Consider the following 16633-nt stretch of genomic DNA (forward strand, 5'->3'; position numbering starts at 1 on the left):
GTTTATATTCAGGTTTATTGTTATCCTGACCCACATTTCAAGAGTAGTTAAGGTATTACTATAACATTAGGTGTAAACTGAACTTCTAGAAGTTGAGAAAGAAAGCAGTAACTGGCCAGCGGAGCTACTATGGAGCTAAGCACAGGAGCAGGAGAGGGTCCGGCTCCTGTGGCAAGTGCAGCTGACTTACGCTTTCCCCACCAAGCCACCTTCAGTACACATGTAAAGAAACACACTACCTTTTAAAATCCTTGTGAAATTGAGATGTGTCTTAGATACCTGTGCATTTCATGCATTAGCAAATAGTTTTGTCCCATGCAGTTTTTTTTACAAAGTCCTTCAGATCTATTGCCTGGCTATAAAATTGTTGTGTCTGTGCCCTGCCTTATTCCGGAAGGGATTTTAGGCAGCTTAAAAAGTCTCAGAGAATGAGTCAGAGTGGTACAAATAGAAAGTGGGAGTGAGAGGAAAACAAGGGCAGGGCCGTAAAATGGAATCAGGAATGAGGTTTGTGCAAAAACATGGGCTGGGATGCACACTTGCCACAGATGGGTTGTGCATATAATTCTGAGCTTCCTGGCAGCCAAAGTGAAGAGGGAGATGTGGTTACTTACTTAGATCAGTGTCTATGAGATACAGAATGCCCCACTGCTCAGCATTCCATTGCCAAGACTAGGAGGGACTGTCTTGGCCCCTTCCAAGGGACCACCCCCCACAGAATGGACCCAGTGTGGTGCAGTGTGTGTTACCTATCCATCTAGGCAAGGTCCCTCAGTCACCTTCTCCTGACCTTGGACTTCCAAAGCTGTGTTTCTGTTGGTGTCAAGGGCTTTAGGGAGGCTTTTCCAGACTGAAAAACGAGACAAGCCAGATAATTGGGTGTTCAGGGCTGGAAGGACTCAGGGTATGAAGGCATCCCCTGTCTCAGCCGGTCCTGGCAGAGCCCTGGGCCCCTCTGAATGAGGCAGCATCCCCCCCCATCGGCTACCCACACCCCTGTCAGTCCTGTAAAATGGGTCATTAGCCCTCTCCCTGTCCACCCTCAGGTTGGTTCCGAGGGCCACCCAAGAGGCCAGATGGAGGTGAAGGGCTTTGCAAACTGGGAAACCATGAAGGGCTTGTGTTTGTGTTGGGGGTGGCAGGCGGGGCTTTGTGTGGAGCAGCCTCTCGTTGGTCCTGGTCCGTGTTTGTTGAGAGGAGGGAGGCAGTCACGGCCCAGGAGGGAGCTTCATCGCCCATGGGAGGGGTGTCGGGCAGGTGAGCAGCCCGCAGTCAGTCCTAGCACCATACTTGGGCTCACCCAGCTTCCCACCCCGCAGGTTGGGACTACAGCGAGGGCTTTGTGAATGAGGAGATGATCCGGGACCACCTTCCGCCCCCCGAGGAGGAGCCGCTGGTACTGATGTGCGGACCCCCGCCCATGATCCAGTATGCCTGCCTGCCCAACCTGGACCGGGTGGGCCACCCCAAGGAGCGCTGCTTCACCTTCTGATGGCTGGGTACTGGCTGTACACTCTCCCTGCGTCCTCACACGCCCTGTCCGCACCCACCCCTCCCTGCCATCTTTAAGGTTGCTTCCCCCCTCCTATCTCCCACAGTGGCCCTGGGCTCAGCCTGGCCTCCCTGTGCCTGGGTGGTCACCCTGCTGAGCTAGCCTCCAAGGGGCCCCTTTGGGAACATGGTTCTGTTACACTGGGCCACCACAGCCACGTTCCAGGGCAGGTTCCTGTCTGAGCATCACTGGTTCTTACCCTTGATGCCCAGGCCAGGTCTTGTCCTTTCCTCACCCCCCACACACATACTGGGCGAAGGCCACCAGCACCGTGTCCCACCCACTCCTCCCAGAGCAGACCACAGTCTGGAAATAAACATAAATATACAGGCAGTCCAGAGATGCAGGTGTCAGAGAATGCCCTGCCGCCACCTTGGGACCCTCGTCTGCTGCCCCTCACTGCCTGCCTCAGGCCAGGCCTCAGCATGTGACACTGAGTGTCAGGTACCCCCCAGAAGTCCTCTTGGCAAGGACCGCTGAGGGTGAGCGGCTCCCCCCACCCCAGGGCCGGGAAGGAGGAGCTGGCCGAGGGCCCCTCTGGCTGGCACATGGGCCCTCGAAGCCTCCACATTTTCCCCAACGCACCCACATGTTCAGCAGCTTTGGGAGTTCAAAGCTGTCAGCTCAGCGGTTAGATTGACCATTTGAGGGTCCTGGGCCACCAGCCCTGATGGCAGAGCTAAGACAGAGCTAATGTTATTTAGTCCTCTGTCCCAAACCCATCCCTCCTGCTGCCTGCACCCCTACATGGGGGAGATTCTCAGCAGAGCCTCTTGTCTGAGCCACATTCTCAGTGGCCTCGACACTGCCTTTAGACAGTAGTGGGTTAGCCTTTTGCATATTGGCTTTTTCAGAGTCATTTATGAGCAGAAAAAAACATTGAAATAAAAGTTTGCTAATATTAACCCTTGTGTGGCTCCTTGAGGCTGTGACCTATGTCCCTGTGGGGTTGGCAGGGAGGGGAGACAGAAAGGGGCTGCACAGGACCTGGCATTTGGAGAGTACAGAAAAGTACACACAGCAGAAAATGATACCAGACACCCAGAGGCAGACACTGATGACTAATGAAGCCAATGACCCGCCACGTGGCCGCTGCTTTCCCCCAATGTCAGAAGAGCTCTCCTTGTCATCATGCACTCACCATCAACTCAAATGGATCATGATTTAGAATATAGCGAGTCCCATATGGTTTCCAGTTTGCGGATTTTGTAAATAAGTTTCTTTTAGGACAGATTCCTGGAGGCAGAAGGTCAGGCCAGGGGCTGTAGACCCCAGAAGGCCAGCTTTACCCCACCCCCTGTGCCTGGCATCATTCATATCTCATTGAGGTGAGAGACTTTACAAGGTGTCTTCAGGCCTATCTTTGGACAACTCCAGATGTCCCAGCATCTTCCTTTTTGCTTTCTCCTCCTGACAGCCATGACAGAAGTAGGCAGAAGTCATTAGCCCTATTTTCTGCTGGAGAGACTGAGGCTCAGCAATGAATGGCTTTGGGTTGAAGGCGGAGCCTGTGGGGAAGCCAGTGTCACTGCCCGTGGAAGGTTCCAAGAGGAAGGGGCACTCACTAGTTGCCACATTCATTCATGAACTGTTCCAAGTGCTGGGGAATCAGTGGCTGCTCTGAAGTGCTTCCCTGCTCCTGGGGTGCTGATGAGAAACACCAGACAAATGAAAGACAGTGATGAGACTGTGAGAATAAGCAGCAGGGAGGCCCCTTCTGGAGATGACACTGCTGGGATGTGATGGGATGGATCTGGGCCCGCTGGAATGGGTGTTCAAGGCGTTGGGAACAGCAAGTGCAGAGGCTTTGTGTTCTGAACAACTCAGAATAGATTTCAGATCAGAGGCAGTTGGCTGAGGGGATAGTGCAGATGAGACTGGAGTGGAGTGACCAGCAAGTACAAAGGCCCTGGGGCAGGAACATGTGAGAAGGCCCAAGGAACACAGTGAAGGCCAGTGTGGCTGGAATAAAGTGGGGAAGAGGAGGGGGTGGGGGAGTTCACAGGAAAAAATGACTGGGGCTAAACCTCAGGGACCAGGGATACCCCCTTTTCCTCTCAACTCACCTTTATTCTATCCCCAATGGGCAGGAAAGGACTGAGCCTGGGAATCCCAGGCTCTAATGGTCCTTCTCTATAACTGCAGTGTGCTGGGCTCTTTGGAGCCCTGGACAAACAGTAGGTCTTCTCATTTCTGTCTCCATCTGGAAGATGAGAAGACATCCTGAAGGTAGAGGTCTGAATGTACACCTGCCTGAGCCCAATAGATGCTGCCTTTGGGAGCAGGGAAGAAGGGCATGAATTGGACTAGGTTTTCTTTCTCTTTCCTAGTCTCAGTTTCCCTATCTGCAAATGGGTGTGTGGACTAGGTCAGTGATTCTCTGCCCTCTCAGACCTGATACCCCTTTTTTTCTTTTTAAATTCATACACATTTTATTTTTTAATATTTTTTTATTTTTTTAAATTTTTATTTATTTATTCATTTTAGAAAGGAGAGGGAGAGGAGAGAGAGACAGAGAGAGAGAAGGGGGGGAGGAGCAGGAAGCATCAACTCCCATATGTGCCTTAACCAGGCAAGCCTGGGGTTTCGAACCGGCGACCTCAGCATTTCCAGGTCAACGCTTTATCCACTGCGCCACCACAGGTCAGGCCACATTTTATTTTTTAATTGAATATATTGGGGTGACACTGGTTAACAAAATTACAGGTTTCAAGTGCACAATTCTACAACATTACTATAGTTTTCTGTACACTGCATTGTGTGTTCACCCCAAGTCAAATCTCCATCCATCACCATTTATCCCCCTATACTCTCTTCCGTCTTCCCCCTGCAACAATCATGATACTGTTGTCCCTGTCCATGAGTTTTTCTCCTATTTTGCTCAGTCCCTCCACCCTCCTCATCCAGCCCTCCCCCCACCATTGACACCCTGTTTATCTTATAACAGCCTGTCTACACACAGAATTTAATCACACACACACACACACACACACACACACGCAGCTCTAACTAAATTATAAAAGAGCAAGAAAGAAAAGAAATTTATAAAATGATGCACATTCCAGCACATAAATGCTGCCCAAGTTCCCCCCAAAAGAGGGGTGGGACGGGGGTTTGCCCAAATGCCAGGTCCCTGATCTGTCACAGCCGGAAATGCAGCTGGGCTCCTGGGCTCTACTGACCCGGGCCAAGTTTTCCCAGGAAAGGCACAATTCTTGGTTAATTTCTAAACAAAGCCAGACCCAATTCCTTGGTTGCCACGCAGCTGCATTGCTGGTAATTCCATGTCTTTTCACACCAGACAAAAAGTCCTGCATATCCATACAAGAAATGGAGTGAACTCTGGCTCTGAGAATTGCCACGGGACCTCTTGGTTCCAAGAATGTCGTATGCGATGGAAGACAGTCCCCACCTCCACCTGACCAGATCCCTGTATCCAGATGACCAAACATGACCCCACAAAGCTCAGAAATGCCCGTGGGGGAAGTCCATTCCCCTGAGAATCCCAGCATAAGTTGATCTCAGTTAATGACCCTAATGTGCTGGCTTAAAAATAAAAAAATCATTGAAATGACATTTTCACATCTCACTTAAGGCACAACAGGGCTCTAACTCCTGTGTCCTCTGGCTGCTTCCTGGTTCTTCTACACCTGCCGGCCATGGTCCAGCCAGCACCCAGTCACAGCCACCCAGGTGGGATCTGAATTCCCTTTCTCTCTCTTGGGCCCAACCCCAGACCATCTGACTTTACCAGCTCTTGCCCAGTTTTTCCATGGAGTTTCTGATGCCACGTTTTTTGGGTTTTTTTTTTTTTTTTTGGTAATGTCAAGAATATATAACTCCTTAACCAATGCGAACTTAATTTTTTTAAAGAGTACGTAACTCCACTCAGTATGGACTAATAAAATAATAGCTACAACAACAACTCAGAGCATTAAGTCCACTCTGTTCTAAAGACTTTGCATGTATTTTTTATTGATTCGACAAACATGTCGAGCTTGCTGCTGGAGGCTGGGATCGCATCAAGGCAATTCCACGTATGGAACACTTTTAATAAACCAGTCTATTTTACCCTCTCAACGACCTGCTGCGACCTGTACTATCTGCCCAGTTTTACAGATCACAGAGACGGGCACAAAGAGGTGAAGCCATTTGCTTCTGAAGGGCCAAGTGTGGCCCCTGGGATGTGAGCTAGGCAATCCTCCTCCGCCTCTCACCCCTGTTGAGCACTCACTGCATTTTAAGCCACCACGCGAGCGCCTCCAGTGTGCAGCAGCGAGCTGCACTTAACCGTTATTTCTCAACTAAAACTAAGCAGCAGGATATAGGGCGAGGTTTCAGGGGAACTAGCTAGGATCGTCATCCGCAGGTTCATAGCCTATACAGAGAACAGTTTCTCGAGCCGAAAACGATAAATACTGCCCACTTCTTAAGACAAAGACAACGTGGAGTAAGCTATTTCCGACAATATAACAACCCTTCCAACTCCTACTCTAAAACTTCAGACAATTCTACTTTTTAGAAATAAAAGGGACGGGCAGATCGCGACTCCCAGGCATCCCGCAAAGTAGGCGGGTCACCTTAGGGGCAACCTTTACCCGCTCAAAAATTCGTCTCACATTAGCAGTGAGGATTCGGGCGTCACCCCGAATCGTTATTTTCCTTACTCATAAGTTTAAGGCATAAAGAAATAAGGCTAGTGCTTCCTACGTAATGAATCTTATTCTCATTAGCTCTACGGTGAGTATCAAAGTTGACCGTTGATCTGAGATACCTGATCCTTTGAAGTTGATATTAATATTAGTTAATATTTTATGTCACTTTTCATTTTACTTGTCCGTCCGGGGAGGATAAAGGATGATAATGATCCGACTCAGCGTATGTAGATAAGCAGTCTGCGTCGCTAAGGCTCACGGGTAGCGTCCCGCCTCTTCCGGCTCTTGCCTAATTTGAGCTATCGCGAGAGTTCGTCGACCAAACGCCGGAAACAGCTAGTCGCTTCGTAGCAGCCGAAGGGGCGGGCTTGAGGGCTGAGGGAATCTAAGCTGTCTTGTGGTGAAAGATGGCGGATATTTCCTTGGATGAACTCATCCGGAAGCGCGGGGCTGCGGCAAAGGGACGGTGAGTGGCCTTTTCTCCCTTCGGGGTTAGGGCCCGCGGCCTAGCGGGGCTCGGGGCCGAGGAGGGAGCGGTCCGAGCTTGACGCTGAGGGCCGCTTGCGCCCGCCCCCTGCAGTAGGCCCGCTGTTCATTGGCCCGGCCGCCGCCGCCGCCACAGTCTTGGATCTGGCCGCCCACTGGCTGCAGGCGCCGTCGCTCCGGCGGACTGGGGAGGCTGGTGGGGCCAGGGTGCCCTGCTCGTGGGAGGGGCCGCGGGGGGTCGTGCGGGAAGGCGCGGCCTGCCATCTGGCCTCCTGAGGGTCTCCCAAGTGCAACCCTGTCTCCTGAGAAGACAGGCACTTGGGCCTCGCTTCTCCCAGCGCGGTCTTAGAATTAGGACGATGAAACTTCGGCGGAGAAGCGACTTGCCCAGACCCTGCCCGGACCTTTCATTTCCACGTCCCTCGCCCGGGTCCCCTCTCCGTGCCGCTTCTGTGAGCACTCGCTTCCCTGCGTGCGGCGTTTTGGGGACTCACAGCGCTTTCGTGGAGACAACTGTCTCTGTTGGTCTTTCCCAACCTTATCGTCCCGCTAGCCGTGCTGTCTCCGTTTTACAGACGTGGAGCTCGAGGGTGGGAGGTAGAGTGACCTGGCCGAGGCCACCGAGAGCGGAGGTGGCCTCAGGCGCGGTCAGGAACCGGGGCGGACGGAGGCTGGCCGGTGCTTGTGGGTCCCGGGTTTTCGAGGGAGGCCGGGCCAGTGTGCGGAGCGGCGGCGATGGCCTGCAGCATGCGCCCCGAACTTCCTCGGGACCCTCCTGGGTGGGTCACCTCGGGCCACTGCGAGCGCCACTTCCCCCGTGTGAACGAGTTGGGACTTGGCGTGTGGTCTTCCAGCACGTGAGCAGTTTAAATGTTTGTAAATAGCCGACTGCAGAGGTGGTTACACATTGTTTTCTCAGACCTTCACTCCGCACATGTGTATTATTACTTCCGGTGCCGTTGCTGGAAAGGAGATCCCCTCGCTGTGTGGAAGGGAGCCGGTCACCCTGCTCAGGACCGGCCAGCCCTGCCCATGACTCCGGCTCCGCGCAGTCCCTGGAGACTGAGGTCCTCGCCCGTTCCCCCGGGGCGGTTCTCCCCTAGGTCTTCCCTCTGGAACATCCTGTGGAGCGGGGCTGGGTCCTCTGCCACTTCTATTTATTCATTTTTTTTTTTATTTTTTTTTTTTTAGAGAGGAGAGGGAGAGACAGAGGGGGGGGAGCAGCTGGAAGCATCATATGTGCCTTGACCAGGCAAGCCCAGGGTTTCGAACCGGCGACCTCAGCATTTCCAGGTCGACGCTTTATCCACTGCGCCACCACAGGTCAGGCCTCTGCCACTTCTAAATCCGCGGGTTTCGTGGGTCTGCTTATCAGTTGCTGAGTGAGCCGGCCCCCCACGGGCTCTCTGCAGCCCCTTCTCCTGACTCCGGCTGCGGGTGGTCTCTGTTGGTCAGGTCTGTTCGTTTTGGTGTGGACGGGTGCAGAGTCTCGTGTTGGGCAGCGGATGGGGCTGCAGGAAGCTGGGTGTGTGCAGCCTGGCGGACCTGGTCCTTGGCAGTCCCCGTTGTGGGATTCTGTGCCTCCCTGGCCAGAGGACTTCTGAGCTGAGCAGTTTCCTCATTTGTGATAATGGTTGCTGGTAGATCCTTGAGAGGATTAAATATAAGAATGTAAGAATGGCCAAGTCTCTAAAATATATGGATATATTTTTATTTATTTATTTATTTTCATTTTTCTGAAGCTGGAAACAGGGAGAGACAGTCAGACAGACTCCCGCATGCGCCCGACTGGGATCCACCCGGCACGCCCACCAGGGGCGATGCTCTGCCCATCCTGGGCGTCGCCATATTGCGACCAGAGCCACTCTAGCGCCTGAGGCACAGGCCACAGAGCCATGCCCAGCGCCCGGGCCATCTTTGCTCCAATGGAGCCTTGGCTGCGGGAGGGGAAGAGAGAGACAGAGAGGAAAGCGCGGTGGAGGGGTGGAGAAGCAAATGGGCGCTTCTCCTGTGTGCCCTGGCCGGGAATCGAACCCGGGTCCTCCGCACGCTAGGCCAATGCTCTACCGCTGAGCCAACCGGTCAGGGCTATATGGATATATTTTTAAATATGATGCATATTTTAAATTTTGTACTAGGTAGTAAGTGCTCAGCAAGAGATGGCAATTATCATGGGCCTTTCCTTATAGGAGTAGAAGCTAGAACCCGCCCTGGACAGGCTGGAGTCAGATTTCCAGGGTTCAATTCCCTGCATCTCCCACTTTCCATATGATCTTATGCAATTACTTAACCATTTCCTTAAAAATGTAGGCAGTACTTCATTGGGTTATTTATTGTCAGGACTAAGTGAATTAATATATCTAAAGTACTTCAGAAGTGTCAATGAGGCCTGACCAGGCGGTGGCGCAGTGGATAGAGTGTCGGACTGGGATGCAGAGGACCCAGGTTCGAGACCCCGAGGTCGCCAGCTTGAGCACGGGCTCATCTGGTTTGAGCAAAATCCCACCAGCTTGAACCCAAGGTCGCTGGCTCCAGCAAGGGGTTACTTGGTCTGCTGAAGGCCCCTGGTCAAGGCACATATGAGAAAGCAATCAATGAACAACTAAGGTGTTGCAACGCGCAATGAAAAACTAATGATTAATGCTTCTCATCTCTCTCCGTTCCTGTTTGTCTATCCCTCTCTCTCACTCATTCTCTGTATCTGTAAAAAAAAAAAAAAAAAAAAAAGCCCTGGCTGGTTGGCTCAGTGGTAGAGCATCGGCCTGGCGTGCGGAAGTCCGGGTTCGATTTCCGGCCAGGGCACACAGGAGAGGTGCCCATCTGCTTCTCCACCCCTCCCCCTCTCCTTCCTCTTTGTTTCTCTCTTCCCCACCCACAGCCAAGGATCCATTGGAGCAAGGTTGGCCCGGGCGCTGAAGATGGCTCTGTGGCCTCTGCCTCAGGCTCTAGAACGGCTCTGGATGCAACAGAGCAACCCTCGGATGGGCAGAGCATCGCCCCCTAGTGGGCGTGCCGGGTGGATCCTAGTTGGGCGCATGCGGGAGTCTGTCTGACTGCCTCCCTATTTCCAGCTTCGGAAAAATGAAAAAAAAAAAATCGGTGATACAGTGAGACTGCGAAAAGTGAACCATGATATGGCCAGGGACTGACTGTATTGCTTTGCTATTATGTGAAGTTTGGGTTGGAGAAAAGGACGGCAAAGAGATTGTTGTGGAAGAAACTGGGCTGCGTGCTGTGTTTTATTAAACCTGCCGGAATCCCCATTTTTATTTTACTTGCATAACCAACAGAGAGAAAAACTAGATCTGGGGGTTCCTGTCAAGAAATTTAAAAGGTCTGAACAAATGTCATTTCCTACAGTAAATATAGTCTATTTTATATACTTACTGGAAGATTCTTTACTGGGAACTTCCATGGGTATCCCAGGAACTTTGATCTTAATAATTTAGGAAGAACCTATGATTATTTCAGAAAATTTCCTTCCTCTTAATGGAAATAGCCAAAGATGGAGCCTGTGGAAGTGTGAATAACCTCTTGCCCCACAGGGCGTGAAATGTGCTTGTACTTACAGCAGCCATTCTGTTTTATGTTCATTGAATCTTTTTTATTTTTTATACAGAGACAGAAAGTCAGAGGGAGGGACAGATAGGGACAGACAGGAACGGAGAGAGATCAGAAGCATCAATCATCAGTTTTTTGTTGTGGCACTTTAGTTGTTCATTGATTGCTTTCTCATATGTGCCTTGACTATGGGCCTTCAGCAGACCGAGTAACCCCTTGCTCGAGCAACCCTTTGCCAGCAACCTTGGGTCTAAGCTGGTGAGCTTTGCTCAAACCAGATGAGCCCGCATTTACGCTGGTGACCTCGGGGTCTTGAACCTGGGTCCTCTGCATTCTAGTCCGATGCTCTGTCCACTGCACCACCGCCTGGTCAGGCTTCATTGAATCTTATAAGTCAAGAAAGGGGTCATTATTATTACCTAGGCCCCAATTAGTTAGCACAGGTTTCCTTGATTACTTCGTTTTGAGAGCTGCTTCATCCAGGCCATGGTGAGGCACTGTTGTTCCCCAGGCACAGCACATTTCTAGTGACTTGTGTTGCTGAAGCCTTATGCCTGGGTCTGCTCTGGACAGCACTGGGCACCAGCTGCTGTGCAGATCTGCTCCTCTGGTCAGTTTTTTCCTTTGGCTATGAGAGCATAGCTGATTTAAGTCAGCTAGGATACCCTCTGGTTTGATTAGTTTAATTCTCAGAGGATGGTGCTCTGTTCACTGCATCCGTGTAGTTAGATGAAGGTGGCAGGCAGCCTTAGCTGGAAAGTTGGGCCTTGAGTGTATTGGAGTTGAGCAGCCCTGGGCAACATGCCCTATCTGGGGAGTCCTTGGAGCCATGGGGGGAGGGAGTTAGAGAGCTTTTCAGTTCAGGCCAGGGCCCTGGTCTGGGTCCTCACTGCTTGTTTCTGTGTTGAAATAAAGGAAATGTATACCTAAAACAAAGAAAAGGAAAACTAGCTACCATATTACATAATTTAGAGGGGAACAATTAAGATTTAAAATGAAACATCTGGCCCAGGCCAGGTAGTTGAGTTGGTTATAGGCTCATCCCAACATGCAGAGAGGTTACAGGTTTGATCCCCTGTCAGGACACTTAAAAGACTCAATCAATGATGGCATGAATATGTGGAACAAGGCGACGTCTGTCTGTCTGTCTGTCTCTGTCTCTCTCTCTCAAAATCAATTAAAATGAAACATCTGCACAAGACTCTTGGAGAGTAAGAATTAGTGTGTTTTTCTTTACATCTCTAACATAGCTAATTTAGAATTGCCCCTCAGTATGTGTTTTCTCTCTGTAATGGTGATCTCAACACAAATGTACTGTAACCCAGAGACCACCATGACTTAAAATCCACTTCAGAATAATTCATGCTCCTGTCATTGGCCTGAATCCTTTGGACTAGACATATGTCCAGAGACCTCTGGCTGCCACTCTTCCCTCCACAGATAGGGCCATGAGGGTGAGGCATTCCTGTTCCCATGCAGACCCTTTTAGTCTTCACAAGAGTCTAGGCTCCAGTTGGGGTCTGTGGGGGGAGCTCGGGCCACAGTGGGACATCTACCTTCACACCCACAGCACTCTCTTCCCAAGGCCTGGGGAATACCTGGCGAGTGTGTCTGGACACAGTGCAGTTATGCACTGTTTTGGGTGTGATAGGTTTGGGCAGTTAATGCTCAAACTGCCCCTCTTCCCTCCTCCCAGACATCTACTGAGGCCAAAAATGCAGGATGCGTTTCTAGAACAATCTGATAGTCTGCAGTTAGAGGTGAGGCTGTAGGCAGAAGTTGGGGGCAGACCAGGGTCTCTGCTGAGGAGTGGAACTTTGTTAGGGAACCCTCAACAGTTCTTTTGACCAGGAGGGTAACATAATTGACTCTAAAGACCTATTCCTAGCAGGGGTGTTTATTTGAAAAATTCCTGATGACTAATGCCTGCCTTATAAGTAGCACTGCGACCTGCTGGGATAAATAGCTGTCTTTTTATGCAGGAAGAAGAGCAGTGATTATAAAAAACCTGAACACTGAAACCCCCTAAAGCTGTTAAAGAGATGTGTTGAAAAGAACTGGTGTAACCAGGGAACTGAATGCATGGAATTAGGGAAAGTAACTTAACGCAGCTACATCACCTCCCTACCCCATATGTACCTTTTGCGCTGTTTCATACATAAAATACCCTAGCACAAGGCTGGTATTTTTGGGGTGGATTTTTTTTAGGTTTTGTGTGTGTGTGTGTGTGTTTTTGCCCGACAAGCAGTATAGTGTGTGGGTTCCAAGTGTGTGGTCATCCTTGGTCACTAGAGAATGTGCTTTGTTCCAGGCTAAGATTTTCCTTAGCCTGAGGACAGTTCTTACCTTTCTTTAACTCTTCAAGGTCTGTCTGGTCTTTTATTTTTGAACCGTGCTTAATTATCGGTACTTTAAGTAGACACAGTAAAGTTCAAATCTAGCCTTCACCGTTATAGCTCTGTGATGTAGGATTCTCGCCTTGAATCTCAGTTTTTTCCTCTATAAAATAAGGATAATCTAATTCTCAAAGTTGTGAGTGTTAAAGGAGCTGTGTCAGAGTTTATGACTTAGACTTACTGCTCAGGCCGGTAGGTGTGCTCATCAAGTAAGTCTTCCACTGTTGGTGTGTATGCAGCCTGATTCTATTTGTACTGTCCTCCTTTCCTGAAGCTCCTGCTGCGCATGGTCAGGGCCAGTCATCTCAACTTCTCTCACCTCCCCTGGGGCTTGGAGTGGGAAGGAGGGAAGCTTGGAGCCTATTATCAATATAATGGAAAAACTGTGGGCTCTGGAGTCAGATAGACCTGGAATCCCAGCCATGCTACTAGCTTTATGATTTGGTTCTTACAGAGGAGATGGAGGTGAAGGCAACTGAGGCTGTGATTCTGGAAGGATAATGATTGATAGGAGCCTGGGTAGATCTGAAAGCCCTTTGAGCCTTTGCTGCTGCTGCTGGATTGACAGTGGTGAGGAGCTGCAGGATGTGCTCTCAGAAGCTTTAGTCCTGCAGGAAATGCAGGCTGTAAACACATCTTTGTGCAGCAGCATGGTAAGTGCCTTAATGGAAGCTTTCAGCTATTGAATGCTCCTAGGAGGGCGCTTCCAGCTGTGGAAGTGATCTGGGAGGAGTGAAAGAATGCCTTGTGGGGGATGGGGGTGGAGGTAAGCTCAGTGTCTCCTGCTGCCAGAGCTGCAAGAGCAGAGAAGCCCCAAGCTAGGCTGTAGTGGGCATTTTCCAGTCTGCCTAGAATGCCCTTTGACACACTACTCTTCCCAGACACCCTGGGCCTCTTACGCCTGCCCACTGCCCTACAGGTGTCCAGTTACTTATAGTGTCCCCCACAAACTTTGACTTTACTAAAGCAGGAGTCTGGTGATTATTTGGCTATCTGTATGCTCTACACTCCCAAATCAGAGCCCCAGGAGATCTGTTCCTCACCATGTCCTTTTTAGGGACTTGATTTCCTGGCTCAAGGCCTCTGGCTTCAGAGGGGTCCAGTGCATGATGAGTGAAGGACTTCACCTGGAATGCTTTCCACTAACTTTGGTGTCATCTATCTGAACCTTAAATGTCAATCAAAGTCTTTTTTCCCCGTTTTATGAGCAGGCTTCAGTGGTAGCTTCTGGTCTGAACTGATAACCTGTTGGAGCAGGCTTCAGTGGTAGCTTCTGGTCTGAACTGATAACCTGTTGCTTTTCTTTGATGGGCATTTTCAGCAGATGTAGGGAGTTGTAAGCATTAAAAAATAAAGCCAGTGGGGCCCTGGCCAGACAGCTCAGTTGGTTAAAGCACCATCTGGAAGTGCAGAGGTTGCCAGTTCGACCCCCAGTCAGGGAATATACAGGAGCACATTGATATTCCTGTCTCTCTCTTCCTTCTTCCCTCTCTAAAATCAATAAAATATTAAAAAATAAGCAAAAATAAAACCGTTGGGGGCCATATATATACATACTTACATATTCCATCTTCTAAGTTCTTCTAGCTGGGCTAATCAAATTAACAGGAGAAAATCAAATTTTAATACATGCACATGGGGAATTCACAGAAGCATGAAAATTCCAAAGACAGTGAAGCCAAGTTGGTTATGTGTGTCATTTTGGACAATGGAGAAGAAGGGGGTTAGGGGTCTGAGATTTCAAAAGTGAGAATAGGCCATTTGCAATAATTGAGGAAGAACAGAACATAACATGCAAGTAAATTTTTGCTAGGCAGCTGATCAACAATGAGATAGGAAGGGGGGTCTAGTAAACAGTTTCCTGCTTAGAGTCTTGTCTAATTGTTAAGGTGATTGTGTAAAGTTTCCCTTCCCAAGGCAGGTTTTTCCATCTGAATCTCTTAGATAGGAAAGGGGAGGAGAGGGTCAAAGTTCTTTTTGAATCCTGTTTCTTTCCCTTTCCATTGATTTGAGAAGTGTGGGGAGCATCAACTTGTTTCACTTAGTTCCATTTAGTTGCGTACTCATTGATTGCTTCTTGTTCCTGCCCTGACCCAGCATCCAACCACCATCTCTAGTGTGCTGGTTCAACGCTTTATCCACTGAACCACCCAGCCAGGGCCCTTTTGTTTCCTACTAAACAGCTTAAAATCATATCCCAAAAGGCAGCTTTGAGGTAGCGAAACTTTGGTCCCCTTCACCCGCCAGTTGATTGTGTACTTAGAGCTTTGTTAGGAAGTTTGTGGTGTTCTCTCCATGAATACCAAGGTCCCCTCCATATAGCTGCAGGCTTTAGTGGTCACCACAAAGCATAGCCTTACTATTATTGCTCATGGCTTTTTACAGGACACAAAGCCTAGAATAGCCCAGTCCAGGGAAGGATGGATACTGTCTGCCACACACAGCTGTGTTTCCCTCTCCCTAGTTGTGCTTACTGGCCTCCTTAAACACTCCATTCCTTTTGCCCTTGCTTTTTCTAGCACCTCTAGCTCCCCTTTATGGGAGAAACTAAGGTAGGGATAGGCACCACCCCCAACCCTAATCTGATGAATTCTAGAAATGACCCTTTCCACACTCTCTCTGTCTAGTTCTTGTATAAACCTACTGGAAAGTATTTAAATCTTAGACATTTGTCATATTTCACAGAAAGATGGTCCTGTGCATCACTGCTTTAGGTATGATTCTGGCCTACTGGTGGCTGCAAGTGTTTTTATCCTAATGTGATGATGGTCTAGATTTGCTTTGACTGGTACCAGGCTAACACCTTTGTAAGTACTCTTACTGTTAACGTGCGAGCTGGTGAACAGTCACTCCAGCCAGTTGAAGAAGAAAAGAGACAGTAGGACTCCCTTATGGCTTGCCCACTATAAGAGGCTCTGGGAGGCCAGAACTTGTTTGCTCAGCAGAGTTTCACCTTCTAACTCCAGGTCAGAGATTCTCAACACTGCTGTTCCCCAGGCACTCCTGTGAAGTGAAAAATGCAGATACCAGGCTTTCACCCAGATTTTAGAGTCAGTAGCTCTGGGGTGGGGTCTGGACAGCTGTATTTTTAGGAAGCTCCACTGGAGTTTCTGATAGTTGGCCTGGGCTCAACACCACTTACAATGTACTGGGCCCTGAGAAAAATTATAAGCCATGGAAGGTAAATGGAAGCATATACCTTGCTCATGGATAGGAAGAATTAACATTGTGAAAATGTCCATACTACCCAAAGGAATCTATAGAATCAGTGCAATCCCTATCAAAATACCAATGGTGCCTGACCAGGTGGTGGCACAATGGATAGAGCATCAGACTAGGATGCGGAGGACCCAGGTTTGAAACCTTGAGGTTGCCGACTTGAGCATGGACTCATCCGGCTTGAGCTTGTAGTCACTGGCTTGAATATGGGATCATAGACATGACTCCATGGTCGCTGGCTTGAGCCCAAAGGTCATTGGCTTGAGCAAGTGGTCACACATTCTGCTGTAGCCCCCTGGTCAAGGCACATACGAGAAAGCAGTCAATGAACAACTAAGGTGCCACAACAAAGAATTGATGCTTCTCATCTCTTTCCCTTCCTGCCTGTCTGTCCTATCTGTCCCTCTCTCTGTCTGTCTCTGTCTCTGTCACACACACAAAAAAATACCAATGACATTTTTTACAGAACCAGAATAAATAATCTTAAAATTTATACGGAACCACTAAAGACCTCAAATAGCCAAAGCAATATATTTTTTTAAATTTTATTTTCTTTTATTTTTCTACAGAGACAGAGAGAGGGATAGATAGGGACAGACAGACAGCAACGGAGAGAGATGAGAAGCATCAAGCATCAGTTTTTCGTTGTGGCACTTTAGTTGTTCATTGATTGCCCTCTCATCATATGTGCCTTGACTGTGGGGCTACAGCAGACTGAGTAACCCCTTGCTCAAGCCAGTGACCTTGGGTCCAAGCTGGTGAGC

The 16633-nt window shown here is 49.4% G+C and overlaps 2 protein-coding genes and 1 non-coding gene across 7 annotated transcripts in view; 2 read left to right on the forward strand and 1 right to left on the reverse strand.

The window, feature by feature from the left end:
• Positions 1–2457, forward strand: part of CYB5R3 (cytochrome b5 reductase 3) — a 28155-nt gene extending 25698 nt beyond the window's left edge. For both annotated transcript variants that reach the window (XM_066256149.1, XM_066256158.1), the window contains exon 9: positions 1320–2457. In XM_066256149.1, coding sequence (XP_066112246.1) covers positions 1320–1492 — 173 coding nt within the window. In that variant the 3' untranslated portion in view covers positions 1493–2457. The remainder of the gene's footprint in view (positions 1–1319) is intronic.
• Positions 2458–6086: 3629 nt separating this feature from the next.
• On the reverse strand, positions 6087–6236 carry LOC136321492 (U12 minor spliceosomal RNA). The gene has a single exon (XR_010728687.1). It is a non-coding gene; the product is annotated as a U12 minor spliceosomal RNA (small nuclear RNA).
• A 298-nt stretch (positions 6237–6534) lies between these two features.
• Positions 6535–16633, forward strand: part of POLDIP3 (DNA polymerase delta interacting protein 3) — a 35500-nt gene continuing 25401 nt past the window's right edge. For 2 of the 4 annotated variants that reach the window (XM_066256173.1, XM_066256182.1), the window contains exons 1-3: positions 6536–6673; positions 7613–7760; positions 7885–8016. In XM_066256173.1, coding sequence (XP_066112270.1) covers positions 6634–6673; positions 7613–7760; positions 7885–8016 — 320 coding nt within the window. In that variant the 5' untranslated portion in view covers positions 6536–6633. Of the gene's footprint in view, positions 6674–7612; positions 7761–7884; positions 8017–16633 lie in introns of all 4 variants that reach the window. The other 2 variants (XM_066256193.1, XM_066256203.1) reach the window with 1 other exon arrangement.

The sequence above is a fragment of the Saccopteryx bilineata genome, chromosome 1 (genome assembly GCF_036850765.1).
Source record: "Saccopteryx bilineata isolate mSacBil1 chromosome 1, mSacBil1_pri_phased_curated, whole genome shotgun sequence".
NCBI lineage: Eukaryota > Metazoa > Chordata > Mammalia > Chiroptera > Emballonuridae > Saccopteryx > Saccopteryx bilineata.